Source organism: Mesoplodon mirus (genome assembly GCF_964341445.2).
Source record: "Mesoplodon mirus genome assembly, chromosome: 10".
Lineage (NCBI taxonomy): Eukaryota > Metazoa > Chordata > Mammalia > Artiodactyla > Ziphiidae > Mesoplodon > Mesoplodon mirus.
The window spans coordinates 50,759,029-50,779,078 of NC_138986.1; the positions used below are offsets into that span (position 1 = coordinate 50,759,029).

The window sequence follows — 20,050 nt, forward strand, 5'->3', positions numbered from 1 at the left end:
AATTTCGTGCCAGTATCTATAAAAAGCACATGGGTATATACACATGAGTATTTCTCTTAATGAGACTTTTAAACCAGTTCTGACTCTGTGAATTGTATTTTAAAATCTGAAACAGGAAGAGAGGGAAATATGAAGTATTTTAACATGTGAAAAGGCCAATGAGTCTGAACGTGTCTGGATACTCACTCTCTCACATAGCTCTTCAAATGTGCAGTCGGCAATGGTTCCACAGGCTTTATTCAGCCGCAGCTCTCTGCCTTGCACTTTTAGAATCCTTGGTCTAGTTACTATGGGAACATGAACAAAGACTCAATCTTGTCTGGATAATTACTATAAAATTCATCTCTTACAGATAGGAAATGCATAGCTTGATGAATAATAGCACATGATTCAACACATAAATTAGACAAAATGCTGATACAATGACTGCCACTTGAGTGTGGCATCAACCCATATACAGCAATGGAACTTATTAATTGGTCAGTGGAGATTGGGCATTGTGTTCTAAATGTATTCTCTTTCAAGAGAAATTAACTTACGTACAATCATTTTGTTTCTGAGCCAGCTCATCAAACAACTTATCCATGACAGCCTCCACATCAGCTTCACTTGTGCTACAGTGAAAAGAATAATAGAATATGAAATTAATAACACTTGAAGCCAACATCAAACAGCTGCCTGAGCCTGCTTAGCTTTTTGCCCATAAAAAAAAGAACAGGATGTTATGCTCTAAATACAAACATCAGATTTAGAATACACTTAAAAGCAGAGAATATTAACTCTCAGGTAGATGATTCTGCCTTATTTGCATACACTGAAAGACTTCTGTGCTTCTGGCTGTTTTCAGTAATGAGACGATACAGGCAGAGTAAATCCATTAATACTATGTGTACACAATGAGAAGAAAGGCTTCTGGCTCTCTCTTGCATGCAAAACAAGAGCAAATAGACAAGGCAGTCAAGCATCCAGCAAAGTATCCTTTGAAATCTCTACTGCGAGGGTACATGTGAAATTAAATACTGAATCTGCCTTTTAAAAAAATCAAGCCAAGCCACTGACTGAGAGGATCAAACATGCAGAATTAAATTACCAGCTTCAAAATACCAACTTGATCTGCACCTCAATAACTTTATCAGACTTTGAGTATAAGGACGATTATAGACCACACAGTTTCTCTCAAAAGTGTCCTTGTCGGAAACTCAAGAAAACTCTCTCCTTCTGTGATGCCCACCACTGCAGCTACTATGAAGTTAGTCTCGACAAAGAATCCTTTGTAATCTAATTAGAAATCACCATATGGTTTAGGGAACCCACATATACAAATGTGATAATACTATGGCTTTTTTACCTCTCACTTTTTTTTTAATAAAGGACTCATAAATTAACAGTCAGTAGAATAAAAATAACTGGCAGATGAAATAAGCGTTGTTAAAAAAAAACCTTCAAGTTAAAATATAAGTTTACTTCAACTCTATATACAAACTTATACAGGATGACCTGCCAATATGCTTAATTTTGACACACAAATCACTCTTATCTAGGAGTGGAAGAAATTAACCTCCATTCTGGACATCCGTCTTAATAAAGTCTTATTGAAAACTAATATGATAAATTATTTTTTCTTTAGATTAAGCTTAAACTAAACCAAAATAATTTCTCCCTTGATATAATTATCAGGTGGCAAGCATTTAACACATAAGCACCTAATTCTTCAAATGTTCTAGAGTAAAAGCACACAGTCATTATGAAGGGTTTGGAACTGTCACATTTCAAGGAATAACCACTCCACCTCAAGGATCTTAAAAATATCATTTGCAATGGTTGGCTTTGCAGGGGAATGCTATTTGACTTATATAAAGGCTTGTATGATATTTGAATAGAGCTGTATTAAAGTAATAAAATTACACTACAGAAAGAGTGATTATAGAGACTAAACAATTTTAAAGGTACAAAGAAATCATACAAGCCAATGTAAATGTCAATGCCCACACCAAGCACATGTATGTTTAGATGGCTTTGCCAACATCATTCATAGGAATTCATTTGGAATCATCTCCACCTTGCAATGGAGATGTACACACATACAGCTGATGGAGAAGGTAGCTACTTTTTAAGGGATATATAGAGAAGAAAGCAATGTCAGCCACCCAGGACATCTGCTGGCTTTCAGAAAGTTAACCTGTCCTTAGGTTAGGCATGTTACCTAATAGAGGGGGAGAACTGAATTCTGAAAAATAACTAAAATAGAAGACAGTCACGTTTCTCAAAGCATATTTGGTTAACAAACAATTGCTTATAAACTTCTTCAGTGGTGATTTCTTTGTTACTCTGTGCTCAAATATACTATAATATTAAAATATGGCTCACTAGACTTTAGTTAGGCCACATCTATGAAATTGCTATATGTGATTTCATTTATAGTGAAATTATATGTGAAATGATACAATTATTTTTATTATAATAGTACCTTATAAGAATTCTATTATATTATCATAAAAAGTTACTCAGGGACTTCCCTGGTATAGCAGTGGTTAAGAATCCGCCTTCCAATGCAGGGGACACGGGTTTCAGCCCTGGTCCGGGAAGATCCCACATGCTGCAGAGCAACTAATCCTGTGTGCCACAACTACTGAGCCTGCGCTCTAGAGCCTGCGAGCCCCAACTACTGAGTCCACGTGCCTAGAGCCTGTGCTCTGCAACAAGAGGAGCCACTGCAATGAGAAGTCCGCGCACTGCAAAGAAGAGTAGCCCTGGCTCGCCACAACTAGGGAAAACCCGCAAGCAGCAACGAAGACCCAACAAGACCCAACGCAACCAAAAATAAATAAATAAATTAATTAATCAATTAATTAAAAAAAAAGTTACTCAGAAGTTACAACATGTAAAATAAAAAATTTTATTGGTGTAAAGTGGTCTAAAAATAAACATTCATTAAAGCATTTTATGTAGCTCGCAACCGAACAGAATGCTATCTATCTAAGCCAACTTGCACTTGACCTCAGGGAGTAAGAAGCTCTACTGACCTGCTGGGGGACAGAAACCTTATTTGCATATTGTCTTAAAAGCAGGAGGGGCTAGTGTGTTATTTTGGTTTTATCAGATGTATCTATATTGATATAAAATAAATAATGATGCTATGAAAGAAATCATTACCAGAAATGAATATATTCATAATCCCTTAAAAATAACTTAGAAGAAAACACTAGTCTTCTCACACTCCACTCAGACTTCAGATTTCCCTACTTAAGAGAATCCATCAATCAGAGCTAATTTTTTTTTTTTTTTTTTTTTGCGGTACGCGGGCCTCTCACTGCTGTGGCCTCTCCCGTTGCAGAGCACAGGCTCCGGATGCGCAGGCTCAGCGGCCATGGCTCACGGGCCCAGCTGCTCCGCGGCATGTGGGATCTTCCCGGACCGGGGCACGAACCCATGTCCCCTGCATCGGCAGGCAGTCTCTCAACCACTGCGTCACCAGGGAAGCCCTAATTTTTTTAAGAATAAAAATTAGACTAGTGAAAAAGAGAAATTAAAAGTTACATGTCTATACTGGCCTAAAAGATACAGAGTTTTACTTAATATTCAGGTTCATATCTGGTTTAAACACCTTTGACTATGTTTTTTAATTCTAGTAAAAAATTTGGATGATTCTGAACTTTTTCAATGTGTCACACAGGGAATTAAAAAAAGCTATCATTTGTTGAGCAACTATTATGTAGCAGTTAATTTACCTAAACCATATCCACCTTACCATGTAGTATGTATTATCATGTTTTTACTGAAGAGAAAACTGAAACTCAGAATTAAGTCATTTTATCTAAGATCTGAATACATAAAAATTTAAATTTTCTTTATAACAGAAAGTATTACAAATAAAATGTACACATCAAATTGGGAAACATAGTGGCAACACTTATGTCATACAACTAATATTTTCAATGTATTAAAAACTCCAACATATAAAAAATTGAATACCCCAATAGAAAAGCTGTGAAAGGACCTGAACAGGCAAATTGCATAAAAAAAAACAGCTCAGTAGGCAAAAAGCATGTGTAAAGTGTTTCATTCTTACTAGTGATAAAAATGCAATGTAAAATCATGAGAGGCCATACTTTTATCCAAACTGGCAGAGATAAGGAAAAAGATAAAATAGCTGGAGCAAGCATAGGTAAGGGGAAAAAGAACCCTCTTATGTACCATGGAGAGGAATGTAAAACTGGTTACAACAGTTCAAGATAACCAGATAATATGTAATAAGAGCATTAAAAACATGCATATCATATCACCCAGCTATTCCACCCATAGGAATCTCACTTATGGAAATAATAGCGTTTAACGACTACAAGGATGTTCACTGTGACACTGCTAACATCAAAAAAGTGAAAAAGAACCTAAATGTCCAATAATGGTGAATTTGAAGTACATTTGGATACACCCATACAATGGATCATTATGCAGTTTTTGCATTGTGCAATGTTTCCCTCTTGTCCTGGAATTGTAATTAAGGCTCAGAGTTGATGGACAGAAGTGCTGAGTACACTCAGATTTCTAAAGAGAACCACCAATAAGCCACCAATAACTGGATCCAGACTCCTGCCCCTGTGGTTAAATAATGAGAAGAACCAGCCCTATTCCAAATGCCACCCTCCTCCACAATCCCCCCTATTCCCCACACCACAGTGTCTTTCTAAGGAGGGGAAAGAGGATCAGGAATCACTGGCTTTTGTGTCTAGTATTTGTGATAAGAACCTTTTCCCTCCCTTACCCTTAGGAAAGAAGAGGGTGATTTACCCTACCCAAAAAACAAGTGATGAGGGAAAGTGATTCTTAGAGAAGCACTTGGAAAGATTAGAGAAGCCTGGAAGAAGAAAAGACTGGCATTGCTTTCCTTAGTTGGATGAGCAGGACCTTAGTAGATTGAGAAATCAGAAGGTGGGAGGTGGGGTACTGAGCCAAGATGAAGCAATCCAGTCCTCACCACAAACTCCCCAAAGGTTTGGCACTACTAGATATAGTCAAAAATGCAGGTGAGGGGTCAGGCTGGAAACACAGGCATTGTTTGAAAATAAGACAAAGGCAGTTCCTTAGATTCTCTCCTTTCACCTGGACAGCCAGACTCCTATAATTCCTCCACTCCAGCTGAAACTGGTAAGTTTACTGTCTGGGACACTTTTAACACTGAGAAAGGGTGAGAGACACTGTACTACAATTCTACAAAGTAAACAGTGAAACCAACAGTCCTTACTTACCTCTTCAGCATCCAGAACCCTACCAGTCCAGGAAGCTTCCATCCCAAGAAGTAGAAAGAAAAATTGGAGGAAACTCAATAGACAAAAAAAAAAAAACCTGCAGATACTGACATTTGGGGGTTCTTCATTGGAAAACCTGACCTGCCACCTTATATAGTGAAGCCCACCAATCAATAAAACCCTATCTATGCACACAGAACTTCTAATTGGCTTTTCAGTGCTTCGTTCTTGTGAATGGACAACAAGTATTTCTAGGCATTTAAGGAAATCCTCTAGGATAAAAGATAAAGATCACAATAAAGAAGTAGAGAAAAGGATCTTGGAGGAAGGAAAGAAAAAAATACAGAGACCAAAAGGGGAAAAATACACTCTAATATGCCAATTATTATATAGGCATATTGCACTGCATAAATGCTATAAACAAAAAGGACAATTTGGGCATAAGAAAGAACTTTGAATATGACTGCTAAATAAAAAATTTAGGGAAAAAGGTTGAAGTAATCTTTCAGAAAATAGAGCAGAAAGACAAAAAGATGGAAAGTAAAAGAGAAAATAAAAGAATTAGAAGATAAATCCAAAAGGTTCAATATCTAACCAGGAGGCGTTCTAAAGACTATTGGCGGGGTGGAGGGAGGGGGGTGCGGGAGGGGAGGGGTGAGGGGGGGAGGGGTGTGTGGGGGGGATTATCAAAGAAAAAAAGAAAATTAAATTTCTTAGAACTGAAGGACATGAATTTTCTAAATTGAAAGAGTCCCAGCACAAAGAATGGGGGAAAGCTCCATTCTAAGGCACATTATTATGAAGTTTCAGGAAACTAGAAATAAAGAAAGAATATCCTAACAACTTCAGAAGGGAAAAACAGGTCAAATACAAAAGATCAAGAAACTTTCACATCGAACTTTGCAACAGCAATAATGGAAACGTGAAGATAATGGCATAGTGCCTAAAAGTTTTGAAGGGAACGTTATTGTCAAACTATCCATGCCCAGTCAAACTATTAATCAAGTAAAATAAGGACATTTTTGGACAGATGAGCCCTCAAAAAATGTATTTCCCATGCAGTCTTCTCAAGAAGATAGTAGATATTGTGCTCTATCAGAACAGGGAGAAGAGTTATGCTTCTAGTAGGGCAAACTAAGCTCTGCCCTAGCTGACTCTCCTGCTGATGGCAGCTGTAAACTCTGCACAAAGTTCAGAAACAGGTAACCTGAGGGCACTGGAAAGTGAACAGAAGCAGGCAGATTCTAGAAGAAGCTGACACTTGGGAGAAGTGTTACTCATTTTTACAGTTTTTTCAGACTAAAGACAATAAAATCAGTACTGCTCAGGGGAACTAAAATTCCAACAGAAAACCTACAGTCCTTATGGCATGAAGAACCAGAGGAGAGTTGCAGGTAATCACACAGCTGGAAACTCAGGGGATTCCAGAAAAAGTGTTTCCAAATTCCCAAAAGATATTAATCTGGAAAATTCCTGAAATCCTAAGTAATTCTGTATTTACCACAATACTTTATGTGTTCTCAAATAATGTGCCCATAATAATAATAAACAGTGATCCATTTTTCTATTATAGGATTATACTAAAAGTTTCAGCAGTTTTCTGTCCAAAAAACTCCATAATAATAACAAATTCATGGCTTATCACTAATATAAGTCAATATACTATGACAAGATTATGTATTTCAATAACATGTTAGAATGATCTCTACCTGATAAAGACTTATGATAGTAGAAAACATTAGAAGGAAACATTAACACAAAACAAATGCTAAATAAAATTATTTTAAAATTTAAATACATCAGAAGTTTAACATGTGAAAGTCACCATTTTTAAGGTTTTTATTTTTATTATTTCTTAAAGGTTTTTAAAACACGAAGTATTAATTACCGAATCTGATAGTCCTGACCTTTGCTGGTTAACAAATATTCCAGACATAGGAAAGTGTCTTTCATTTTGTACTGACATTGATCAAATCAATGACAGTGTGTCCTAAATCATTTTCAAATTGGATATTAGGGTACATATTGCTTCATATAAACTCATTTCCTTTATTAGCAAGTGTCTGGCTTTGTTTACTCAATATTATGTGAGATTCATCCATGTATCTAGAAGTAGTTTGTTTATTTTTGTTTCTGTACAGTAATATTCTATTGTATGAAAATACCACAGTTTATTATCATTCTACTGTTGATAAGTGTATTAGTCTGCTAGGGCTGCCACAAATGAATATCACAAACTGGTGGCTTAAGCAACAAAAATTTATTTTATCACAGTTCTGGAGACTGGAAGTCTTAAGATCAAGGTGTCGGCAGGTTTGATTTCTTTTGAGATTTATCTCCTTGGCTTGCAGGTAGCCATCTTATTGCTGTGTCCTCACATGGTCTTTCCTCTAGTGTCTCTTCCTCTTCTTTTTTTTTTTTTTTTTTTTTTCTTTTTGCGGTATGCGGGCCTCTCACTGTTGTGGCCTCCCCCGTTGCGGAGCACAGGCTCCGGATGCGCAGGCCCAGCGGCCATGGCTCACGGGCCCAGCCGCTCCGCGGCATATGGGATCCTCCCAGACCGGGGCACGAACCCGTATCCCCTGCATCGGCAGGCGGACTCTCAACCACTTGCGCCACCAGGGAGGCCCTCTTCCTCTTCTTATAAGGACACCAGTCCTATGCGATTAGGGTTCCAACCATATGACCCCATTTAATTAATTACCTCCTTAAAGGCCCTATCCCCAAATACAGTCCCACTGGGGGTTGGGGCTTCACCTATGAACTTTGGGGGAACACAATTCAGTCCCTAACAATGAACATGTGTGTAGTTTATAGTTTGGGGCCACTGTGAATAGTTCTACTGTGAACATTCTAGTACATGCTTTTTGGTAAACTCATGTATACAGGTTTGCTGGGTATATAACTAGGAGCAGAATTGTTATTCATAGGGTATATCTACATTCAGCTTAGTAGATACTGCCAAGCAGTTTTCCAAAGGAGTTGTAGCAATTTACTCTCTCACTTGCAGTGTACAAGAAATTCTACTTGTTCCACATCCTTGCCAATACTTGGTATTTTCCATCTCTTCCATTTTAGTGATTATGGTGAAGGTATGATAAATAATTTTAATCTAAGTTGCTGCACATCATTTTTGGAAATGGAATAAAAACACGATCAATGCAAGTTAATCCAGAAGCATTTTCTTGGTGAAATGTCACTATGATATACATGAACATTTGTAAATCTATTCTTAAAAACACCTAAGATCGCTGGACTTCTTTAAGTAGGAAATTTCAAGAATGCAACTTTATTGTAAAAATTTCAGCCAGAGAAAATGCCTTTAACTTCAAAATGGGGCTGGTGGTGGTGGTGGTGATTCACTTATAATGGAGAAAACCTAGAGTGACAGCAGTGAGTCTGCAACGCCAGGGCTCTCTTGTCAGTTCTCCAGTGAAACTATTTAAAAAGACAGCAGCATGACCGTACACTAAAAATCTATACCCAGAAATACAACCATGTCTGTGAGACTCTAAAAAAGGATGAGGGTCAGCTAGTTTCAAAAAAAAAAAATCAAGTTTGGAACATACAACCCAAGGTTGGCAACAGGTATATTCAGAAAATGAATGTACAAAAACCACACGAGGATATAGACTATACAAAAATACAGTGATTAAAATGATCACATTATAATTATAAACATAATTGAAAATTATAAACATACTTGAAAAATATTTCAGCCTAACCGATAAAACTGAGGGGGGATAAAGCCTGGTAGTCAAAAGCAGTTGCATGGAAAAGCTACAGCCTAAAGAGGGCACTAAATTAAACATGATTTTTTAATGTAAAAGGGGAGATAAATTCAGAGTTTTCTTCTGGGGCTACAAGAATATCATGTCACATGGATGGAAGAACATGTTCTGCTCAGCTTTGTGTAGTTCAATTTTAACCACAGAGGCATATCTTAAGGAAGAGTGCCTTGAGTAGCATCAAAATGATCAGGAGAAAATACAGGAATTAAGCTTAGATGCTTTGAATTGTATCCCCTTTTATCTCATGAGGGGAGACAGAAACATAAGCTCCTACAAGTGAGTAGGGATAAAGAATTTAAGGGACTTTAATTCTGGGTAACTGCCCCATCAGTTGGATGCTGTGTAGAGCAGATAAGAAGCAAAATAAAACACAAATATCATATATTAATGCATATATGTGGAATCTGAAAAAACTGGTATAGACGATCTTATTTACAAAGCAGAAAAAGAGACAGAGATGTAGAGAACAAACATATGGATACCAAGGGGACCGGTATCCATGAATACCGGATGATGAATTGGGAGATTGGGATTGACATATAAACACTATTGATACTATGTATAAAATAGATAACTAAAGAGAACATACTGCATAGCACAGGGAACTCTACTCAATGCTCTGTGGTGACCTAAGTGAGAAGGAAATCCAAAAAAGAGGGGATATATGTATACGTATAGCTGATTCACTTTGCGGTACAGTAGAAACTAACACAACATTGTAAAGCAACTATACTCCAATAAAAAAAAAAAAGAAAAAAATCTGCTCACAGATAATCAAAAGGTGACCATGGTAAGAGAATTAAAAGTCATTCTGAAGAAGAAGCAGAATCACTCTTTTCAAATGCTTTTTGTTGGGGGGCAGAGTGTGAGGGGCCCAAGCAGAGCACAGACTTTTTCCTTTGTTCTAAATGCTCTGGGTAAAATCCACCCATTTCATTGCTTCTGTCACCTTTTGTTAAGCTCAGAAACTGCACTGGAGGGGCAAGTTTCCATTTTCTGTTGAGTAGAACTACTCTGTCTTTAAGTCAGAAAAGCCCTGGAATCGACCACTGTTTCGTTGCCAGGAAATTTGGCATAGGAATCCTGGAGTACAGTACCCTGGATTAAAAGCCTGACTGCTTCGGAAGTATGAGAATCATGATTTATTATTCCATAATAAATTAGTAAATGGAGAGGAAAGTAATCAGTCATTTCAATTTTGAGAAAATTTCTATAGCTGAAATAAGGCATTCAACATAAGAATTACACTCAAGAAATAGAATATGTCAAAAAAGACCTTATTGTTGCTGAATCATTTGAAATTCTCTACAAAAATTCCAAAACAAGTGGAGGTTTCTAGAAGAGGGTCACACATGAATTTAAATGGAAATTAATTTCTTCAAGAACCTCCTACTTCATTAGGATTGACTCAGAGGAACAGAATGCTACCCACACTTTACCCCTTTATCCCCTTTTAAAAATCAACAGCTTGTTAAGGTATCAACAAGTAGAATAGGGTTGGCTTTCCTTGGTCCCTCTCTCTCCATGTTCTCTATTCCAGAGAGCCAAAGTTGATTCAACGAGGGAGAAATTTCCCCTTCCTCTTAGAGTTCTTGTGCCAAACTTGCCTGGCAGTGAGCCTTCTCACTCTACTGATTCCTTGTGCATTCATGCTGTACAGCTCTTTGTGCTCATACCAAACATAATCTGGGGCTGGAGGCAGGTCTAAGATTAAGTTGGTTTATACTCGCCTTAATATAAAACGGACTTGGTTGCATTTCAAATACTGTAGGTTTGTTTTACATAACAGAACCAGTTGTTAGGATGGATTTTGTCCTAGTATTTATCTTCTTCTCAATCACTCAAAGGCTTAATTGACTGTTCAGAGATCCATTTCAGTCTCTAAATTTCCCACCCTTCTCAATCACCTGGAGAGTAACTTAACTGGTTCCATTAATCTTGACCTATGCATAATGCAGCAAGCAGGATCTAGCACCTTTAGCTCTCAAATTCCAGACCTTAATCACCTCCCCCTTTCTCAGCCCCGAACTCTACATAAAATTTCTACTAAATTTATATATTGCATTCCCCCAAATAAATCAGTGGTGTAACATGTAAAATTGCAACTTGGTAGATCTAAAAATAATTATTTTTCATAAAATTTCAGAAAGGCTATAATGATTAAATATTTTTAACAATAAAAATGAAGAAGAAGCTGGAGAGTAAGAATCTCTAACTCCTCTTTAGGTGAAGAAGATAGTCACATCCACCTCAGAAAGAGAGGCCAGGTAATTTTAATAGGTATAATAAAGGTACACAGCAAAACTAACTAAAGATATAGGACTTCTGCCAGATCAGCTTTATTTATGTTGAAGATTTTTAGTTATAAATGTGATATATTTGAAGATGAAATAACAAGACAAGAATTCTAAGGAAATATAGCAACTTTCTTCTGTACTTTTATATGTATAAGTATATATATTATCTACTCATGTACATGTTGTATATATAGCTTATTTATACTTTACTAGATGAGTACAGTCATATAATTGAATACTTTGTCAATGTGTTTAGCTGGAAATGGTGAGCCAGCTCTATTCTGGTTCTGTCTGGCCTGCTGGAAAACAAACACGGTAACATGATATTGTCAAATTACAGTTCAATAAAGGAATAGAAGATAAAAGGTGTGCTGAGCTGACTGATGGAAACTGATACCAAAATATATACAAGATGGACTTCTTTCGCTGCTTTCCCACTTTTTAGGTGGTGTTTCAAATCCTTGAAATTAATTTTTAATTCAGCAGTCCTTGTGTTAATATAAGATTAATTAATATTTAAATGTACATCTAAATTATGTCAAATAGGACAATTTTGTGATTTTTAAGAGACATAATAAATGGCCCACCTGACTATGCCCTACAGTACATAAAGCAGAAAACTCTTACTGTTGTATTTTACTAATATCCAGTTGTAAGACTGAAATGTCACAGAGCCTTACTCATTGATAAAATATCAACAGTTCTTATGACAAAGATACTACTGTGTATCTACTTTTGAGAATCAACTATATTTTCCCACCATAGAGACCTTTTACCCTACAGGTGGTCTTAGGGTAAAGATTCATTACCATTACTGATATTTTAATTATCAAAACATATAGCAACATGCAATGCTTCATTTTGAATTTGAGACATTTCAGTTTGAATGAAACTTTATATTTCTCATAGAGATAAAAGTTCTTCACTAAAAAATGACAAAAAATATAATGGAAAACAATCATTAAAAGGATGAAAATATTACACTAAAAATATTTACTTAATGTAAAAGAAATCAGTAAAGGAAGAACAGAGACACAAGAAGTCATGAAACATAAAGAAAATGAAAAATAAAAGAGCAGATGTAAATCCAATTATATCAATAATAACATAATTTGTGAATGAATTAAACAATTTAATCAAAAGGCAGAGATTGGTATACTGGATAAAAAAGTTCCAACTATATGCTATCTACAGGAGATATGCTTTAGGTTCAAAGATACAAATAGGTTGAAAGTAAAAGGATGAAAAAAAGATACATCATGAGAAAAGCAACCACTACTAATATCAGACAAAACAGACTTTAAAACAACAATAAAAATGTGATTAGAGACTAAAAGGAATATTTTATAATGATAAAAGTATCAATCCATCAGGATGATATAACAATTACAAACATATATGTGCCTAGAAACACAGCCCTCAAAATTCATGAAGCAAAAACTGACATAACTTAAGGGAGAAACAGACAATGCAACAGTAATAGTTGGAGACTCCAATATCTAACTTTCAATAATAGATAGAACAACTAGGGAGAAGATCAACAGGAAATAATAAGACTTGAACTACACTATACATAAATTAGACTAACAGACATCTATATAAACACTCCACTCAATAACCACAGAATATATATTTTCTCAAATGCACATGGAACACTCCCTAGGCCATAAAACAGGCCTAAATAAATTTAAAAGAATTGAAATTATACAAAGAATGTTCTCTAATCACAGTAGAGTGAAATTAGAAATTGGTGACAGACAGTTATTTGGGAAATTCACAAATATGTGGAAATTAAACAGCACACTCCTAAATAACCAATGGGTCAAAAAAAGAAATCTAAAGGAAAATTAGAAAATACTTTGAGACAATGAAAATGAAGACATAACATACCAAAACTCATGAGATGCAGCAAAAGTAGTGCTTACAGGGAAATCTATAGTTATAAATGCCTACATTAAAAGAGAAGAAAAATCTCAAACCAACAACCTAACGTCTATCATAAGACTGCGGACAAAGATAAAATTAACCTAAAACAAGTGGAAGGAAGGAAGTAATAAGGATTAGAGTGGAAATTCATGAAATAAAGAATAGAAAAATAATATAGCAAATCAATAAAACCAAAAGTTAGTTCTTTGAAAAATTGAATAAAATGGACAAACATTTAGCTAAATGGACTAAGAAAAAGAGAGAAAACTAAAATTACTAAAATCAGGGATGAAAGAGAGGACATTACTACCAACCTTATAGAAATAAAAAGAATTATAAGGGAATACTATTAACAACTGTGTACCAACAAATTAGATAACTTGGATAAAATGGGCAAATTCCTAGAAGGACACAAACCACTGAAGCCAACTCAAGAAAAAAGATAAAATCTGAACAGAAGAGGAGGGATCTCTTCAAAACTCATTCTATGAGGCCAGTATTACCTTGATAGCAAAATCAGACAAAGACACCACCAAAAAGAAAACTACTGACCAATACCTCTCATGAGTATAAACACAAAAATCCTCAACAAAATGCTAGCAAACTGAGTCCAGCAATATATAAAAAGTATTATACAACACAACCAAGAGAGATTTATCCCAGAAATGCAAGATTGATTTAAAATCCAAAGATCAATAAATAAAATACACCATATCAATCAATAGGATAATGGACAAAAACCACACGATCATCTCAATAGAAACAGAAAATGCATTTGACAAAATCCAACACCGTTTCATGATAAAAATACTCAAAAACTAGGAATAGGAGGGAATGTCCTTAATCTAATAAAGGGCATCTAAGAAAAACCCAGAGCTAACATCATAATTAATGGTGAAAGACTGAAGTCTTTCCCCCAAGCTCAGGAATAAGTCAAGAGTGTCCACTCTCTATGACAGAATATACCACTTCTATTGAACATTTCACTGAAGGTTCTAGATAGGAAATTTAGGCAAGAAAAATAAATAAAAGGCATTCAGATTGAAAAGGGGGAAGTAAACTATCTCTATTTCCAGATGATATGATCTTATATTTAGAAAATCCTAAGAAATCTACTAGAAACTATTAGAACTAATAAACAAGTTTAGCAAGGTTTCAGGTTATGAGATCAATACACAAAAATCAATTATAATCACCATTGTAAAGCCAATAAAGATGTTTAAAAAAATCAATTATATTGCTATACAGTAGCAATGAACAAACCAAAAAGAAAATTAGGAAAACAATCCCATTTACACTAGTTTAAAACAGAATAAAATGTTTATGAATCAATTTAACAAAAGAATTGCAAATTTTATACATTGAAAACTATAAAACATGTTGAAAGGAATTAAAGAAGACCAAAATAAATGGAAAGACAGCTGTTATGAGTTGAATTGTGTCCTCCAAAAAGATGTTAAAGTACTAGCTCCCAATACCTGTGAATGTGACCTTATTTTGAAATAGGGTCTTTGCAAATGTAATTAAGCTTAGATGCGGTCATACTGGATTAGAGTTGTCCCTAACATGATAACTGGTGTCCTTATATGAAGAGGAAATTTGGAAACACACACACACACACACACACACACACAAGGAAAAGAGCATATGAAGCTAAAGGCAGAGACTAGAACAGTGCACCTACAAGCCAAAGAACTCCACCAGCAGCATGGAGCAGACTGTCCATACTGCCCAGAAGAACCAAACTGCCAACACTTTGATTTCAGACTTCTAGCCTCCAGAATGAGAGAATAAATTTTTGCTTTCTAAGATATCAGTTAGCAGTACTTTGTATGGCAGCCCTAGAAAACAAATTAAAATATTACATGTTCATGGATCTGAAGACTTCATATTGTAGTCCCCAATGTGATTTACAAATTCAACACAATCCCCATCAAAACTCCAGATGGCTTCTTTGTAGAACTTGACAAGGTGATCCTAAAATTCATACGGAAATTCAAAGGACCCAGGATAGCCAAAACAATCTTGAACACACAACAAAACAAAACCAAGTTGGAGGACTCACACTTCCTAATTTCAAAACTTAGAACAAAGTTATGGCAATCAAGACAGTGTGGTATTGACATAAAGTTAGACAAATAGATCAATGGAATATAATAATTGAGAGACCAGAAACAACCCTTTACATTTACAGTCAGTTGATTTTCAAAAAGGGGGGTCAATACAATTCAGTAGGGCAAGAATACTCTTTTCAACAAATAGTGCTGAGGCAGCTAGATATCCACATGCAAAAGAAAGAAGACAGACCACTACCTCAACCACATATAAAAATAACTTGAAATTAACCAAATACCTAAATATAAGAGCTAAAACTATAAAACTCTTAGAAGAAAACATAGGCATAAATCATTGTGACCTTGGATTAGGCAATAGTTTCTCAAATGTGACACCAAAAGCATAAGCAACAAAAGAAAAAATAAATTGGACCTCATTAAAATTAAAAAATTTTGTGCTTCAAAGGACATCATCAACAAAATAAAAAAAAAAGAATGTGAGAATATTTTTGCAAATCATATATCTGACATGGAACTTGTATCTAGAATACATAAAGAACACTTAAAATTCAACAATAAAAAGACAAATGACCCAATTTAAAAATAGGCAAAGTATGTAAAAGAACGAAATTAGAACATTTTCTTATGTCATACATAAAAATAAACTCAAAATGGATTAAAGACCTAAATGTAAGACCAGAAACCATAAAACTCCTAGAAGAAAACTAGGCCAAACACACTTTGACATAAATCTTGTCAATATTTTTTTGGATCTGTTCTCTAAAGCAAAGGAAATAAAAGTAAAAATAAACAAATGGGATCTAATTAGATTTAAAAGCTTTTCCACAGCAAAGGAAACTATTGACAAAATGAAAAGAAATCAATAAAATATAAAACATAAAGCAACAGAGAGAATAAAACAAAGCTGTTTCTTTGAGAAGATGAATAGAACTAATAAAACTCTCGCTAGCATAATCAGAAAAAAAAATAGAGATTTGTACCTTTAAAAAAAAAAAACTTTTTATTGTGGAAAATTTCACACATATATACATGTAAAGACAATAGTATAATAAACCTAATGTAACAATCACCCACTCAATACATGGCCAATCTTGCTTCAACTATACCTCCCCTTAATTCTTCCACCCTGGATTATTTTAAAGCACATCCCATACACTGTATTATTTTATCTGTAAATATTTTAGTTTTTGACTATGCTTATGACTAAGTAGATAAACCTATATGTTCCGTGTCATGATGCTAAGAATAAAATTTAATCTGTAAATGTCAAAAATGTCCCCAACGGTCTTCTTCCCTTCCCCAGACTTAAGAATTAACCAGATCAACAGTCTGAACCTCATGAAACTAGATAGTTTCTCTAATTGCCAGAGGCAGAAATCCCGTTCCCTGCCCTCTGAGGAACAGACTTCAGGAAGGTCTAGTCTGGTCTTGTTGAAGAATGGGAAACTGACCTTTGATTCACACTGATTGACAGTGAACATTCAGGCATGTCCTGGGGTTTGTACCTGGTAATTGTACCTGGTGAGCAGGCAGGCACATAGCCAGAGTCTCTCTAAACCACTCACCCAAGAACGATAAACATGACCTGTTGGGATCCTCGTCCTGATCAGGTGCTGAATGTCAGCTTCACAGGCCAGAAAAACTTAAACTTCCAATGAGAATATGCTATGTTGTCCTCTGTTTTACTCAACTGTCTCCATATGGATACGTTTCTGTATCTTTTGCTGCCAAATAAATTTCATATTGTTTACCTGTATGGTATCTTCTCTTCAATACCATCATGGCTCCACTGTGACACCATGCACTAGTGTCAGAAGTAGGACTGATATGAATGGAGAAGACTCTAACAGATACATGAGAGAATTCAGGGAACTGAAGGGAAAGTATAGCAGGCCCACGTTTGGCATCTGTCCATAAAAACTTTGGTGTAGGTGACCAGAGATCGACTGTTTCAATGGGGTTATGCACACAGCCTAACCTATGCAGGGACCCTGGGCAGCCTAGTCCATGGAACTGAAACAAATCACAGTCTAAAAGGAAGGGGGGACTTCCTTGGTGGCAGAGTGGTTAATAATCCGCCTGCCTATGCAGGGAACATGGGTTTGAGCCCTGGTCCAGGAAGATCCCACATGCCGCGGAGCAACTAAGCCCGTGTGCCACAACTACTGAAGCCTGTGTGCTTAGAGCCCGTGATCCGCAACAAGAGGAGCCACCGCAATGAGAAGCCCACGCACCACAACGAAGAGTAGCCCCCGCTCACCACAACTAGAGAAAGCCCACGGGCAGCAACGAAGACCCAGCACAGCCGTACATACACACACACACACATAAATAAAAATTTTGAAAATAAAAGGATGGGAGCCAGACTTAACAATTTTCAAGTTGCTTCTATTGGCAGGTTGTTTCAGAGGTTCTTCAGTGGGAACTGAAATAGGAAATGACTGGGCTGGTACTCTGGTGAGAAAAACTAAGATTGAAACTGCAGATTCCAATGTCTGGGGCAGAAACACCTGGAATGGTAATGATGGGGGATGAGAAGGTCCCAAGATGCTCTAGAGACTCTGCTGAACCAGAAGGTGGTAACGTTCCAGGCAGAAGACAGATCTCTGTCAAAGTTTTAGGGATGAGAAGATATGACAAACAAGCTAAGAAATGTTTTAAATTTTCATCAATGGTTGTCCCAGTTGGGGGCAGGGGAGTATATGTAGGGAATATCACAGGCAAAAAACAAGAAATTTTTTTTTTTTTTTTGCAGTACGCGGGCCTCTCACTGTTGTGGCCTCTCCCATTGCGGAGCGCAAGCTCCGGATGCGCAGGCTCAGCGGCCATGGCTCACGGGCCCAGCCACTCCGCGGCATGTGGGATCTTCCCGGACTGGGGCACGAACCCGTGTCCCCTGCATCGGCAGGTGGACTCTCAACCACTGCGCCACCAGGGAAGCCCAACAAGAAATTTTTAATTGTGGGGAAGTAAGTTGTAACATGCATGAGTTCCAGCCTTTGTTTTCACAGACATTTCTTCTATAACAGAGCTGTACCTTGAAGCTGTGTGTTTTTAGCCAGCAAACTTTTTTTTTTTTAAATGGTGTTCAAAGATATATTCTTAGAAGTAATTTCCTATTTGGAATAGATGTTTCCCAAGTGGAAAATTAAGAGTACTTGAGACATGAAGTTTCCATTGGTAAAAGTATTTAAGAAGAAATTCCTTAAAACTGTTCAAAAGATGGATGAATACATGTACTGTTAGCCAGGTAAGAATATGTGACTATTTGGGCTGTGTCTGAAAAGTTGTAACATATATTTTTCATCCTTTCAGTATGATCCATAGTCCCCATATACATGGAATTGAAATGGTCTTGAGACAATTTAATTGAGGGATTAAATAACTGAATAACCCATTCACATATAATTTTGTCGAAGTGGTGGATGACTTTGGTGGATAGGAGCCAAATGAAATAAAGGGGGAAAGTCTGGCTTCTTTAAGATTAAAAGTCTGATAAATGTCCCCTGTGAGGAGAGACAGTTATCCCTGGGTCTCTCACTCACCCACATTCTTGCTAAGTATGCCAAGAATGCAAGGCCCTAACCATTTCTTAAGGTGTATTTGCATCGAGAAACCTTGAGGGATGAGGCAACGTCTCCCTTGGGAAAAAAGCAGGCTTGCTTACTTCTGACTATAAATTGGTACATTCCCCAAACTCAGAGTTCCTCTCCTGTAACACAACTCACTGCCTATGCAGGCATCCATCCGTGCCCTCAGCAAAACTCCTCTTCCCTTCCCTAACGGGACTAGGGAGCAAGGAGGGAACTGACTCAACATGCTATCTGTGCCTTGAGTAATAAAATCCTTTGTCTCTGACCCAGGTTTCTTGTGTCTTCTGCCAGCATTCATGAAACAATAAAGGCAAAGCTATTACTTCACAAGTAGGGTAAAATCAAATCCAAGGCCCAACACCTCCCTCTACCCCTTTTGGTTCAGTTTAAAATATTCCACTGAGGCCATGGCTTCTATGTTGGAGGTAGGGTGTTTGTATGTGAGTATGGTGGAGATATGGTGTTTGAATAGGAAACCTCTCCTCAACTTCCTTCCTTTCTTCTTTTTAGTAGATAAAAAGAACCTGCACTACTCAGCTCCTGAATGAAAAAGGAAAAGAGACAGAGAGTGAGGGTGAGTCCAAGGTGACCTGACTTCGTCTCTCCAGGAAAACATAACCCTTCACAGAATTTACAGCAAAATGGGCTGGGGCAGCATCCCACGGACCCCTCAGCAGTGGTGCTTCCTGTCAGAAAAGAGATGCTCATTGTTGCATATAAAAAATGATAACCTCTAGTGTCACCAGCCCCATAGTAGAGAGCTAATCTGAAGCAGTTAAATTCTCTGGAAGGCACTGGATGGGGCCTCCTTTGGCAAACACCAGGTAATTCAAAATAAATTTACTGGTCCAAGTCTCCACCCAAGTGCAAACAAGAAGCCCAGTGTTTGGTTGACCTGTATGGATTTTGGCAAACCATAGTCCACTCATGGGGAATCTTACTGAGCCCAATCCACCAAGAAACCAGTAAGAAAATGACTTTGTGCTCACCTCTGGGGAGATCAGTTACCACAGAATGAAAAACTGGAGAAACACAGATGTTTTAATATATGCAAAAGTTTGGATTTTTGCACTCAAGCTCTGTGGCTTACAACATGCTAAATTTAAATTCTCTTTTGAGTTA

At 36.7% G+C, this 20,050-nt stretch overlaps 1 protein-coding gene across 4 annotated transcripts in view; it reads right to left on the reverse strand.

Annotated features, from left to right (window-relative positions):
- Positions 1-20,050, reverse strand: part of AFG1L (AFG1 like ATPase) — a 229,655-nt gene that overhangs the window by 44,701 nt on the left and 164,904 nt on the right. For all 4 annotated transcript variants that reach the window (XM_082633942.1, XM_082633941.1, XM_082633940.1 and 1 more), the window contains 2 exons: positions 544-614; positions 187-287 (listed from right to left, as the gene is read on the reverse strand). In XM_082633942.1, the coding sequence (XP_082490068.1) occupies positions 187-287; positions 544-614 (172 nt within the window). The remainder of the gene's footprint in view (positions 1-186; positions 288-543; positions 615-20,050) is intronic.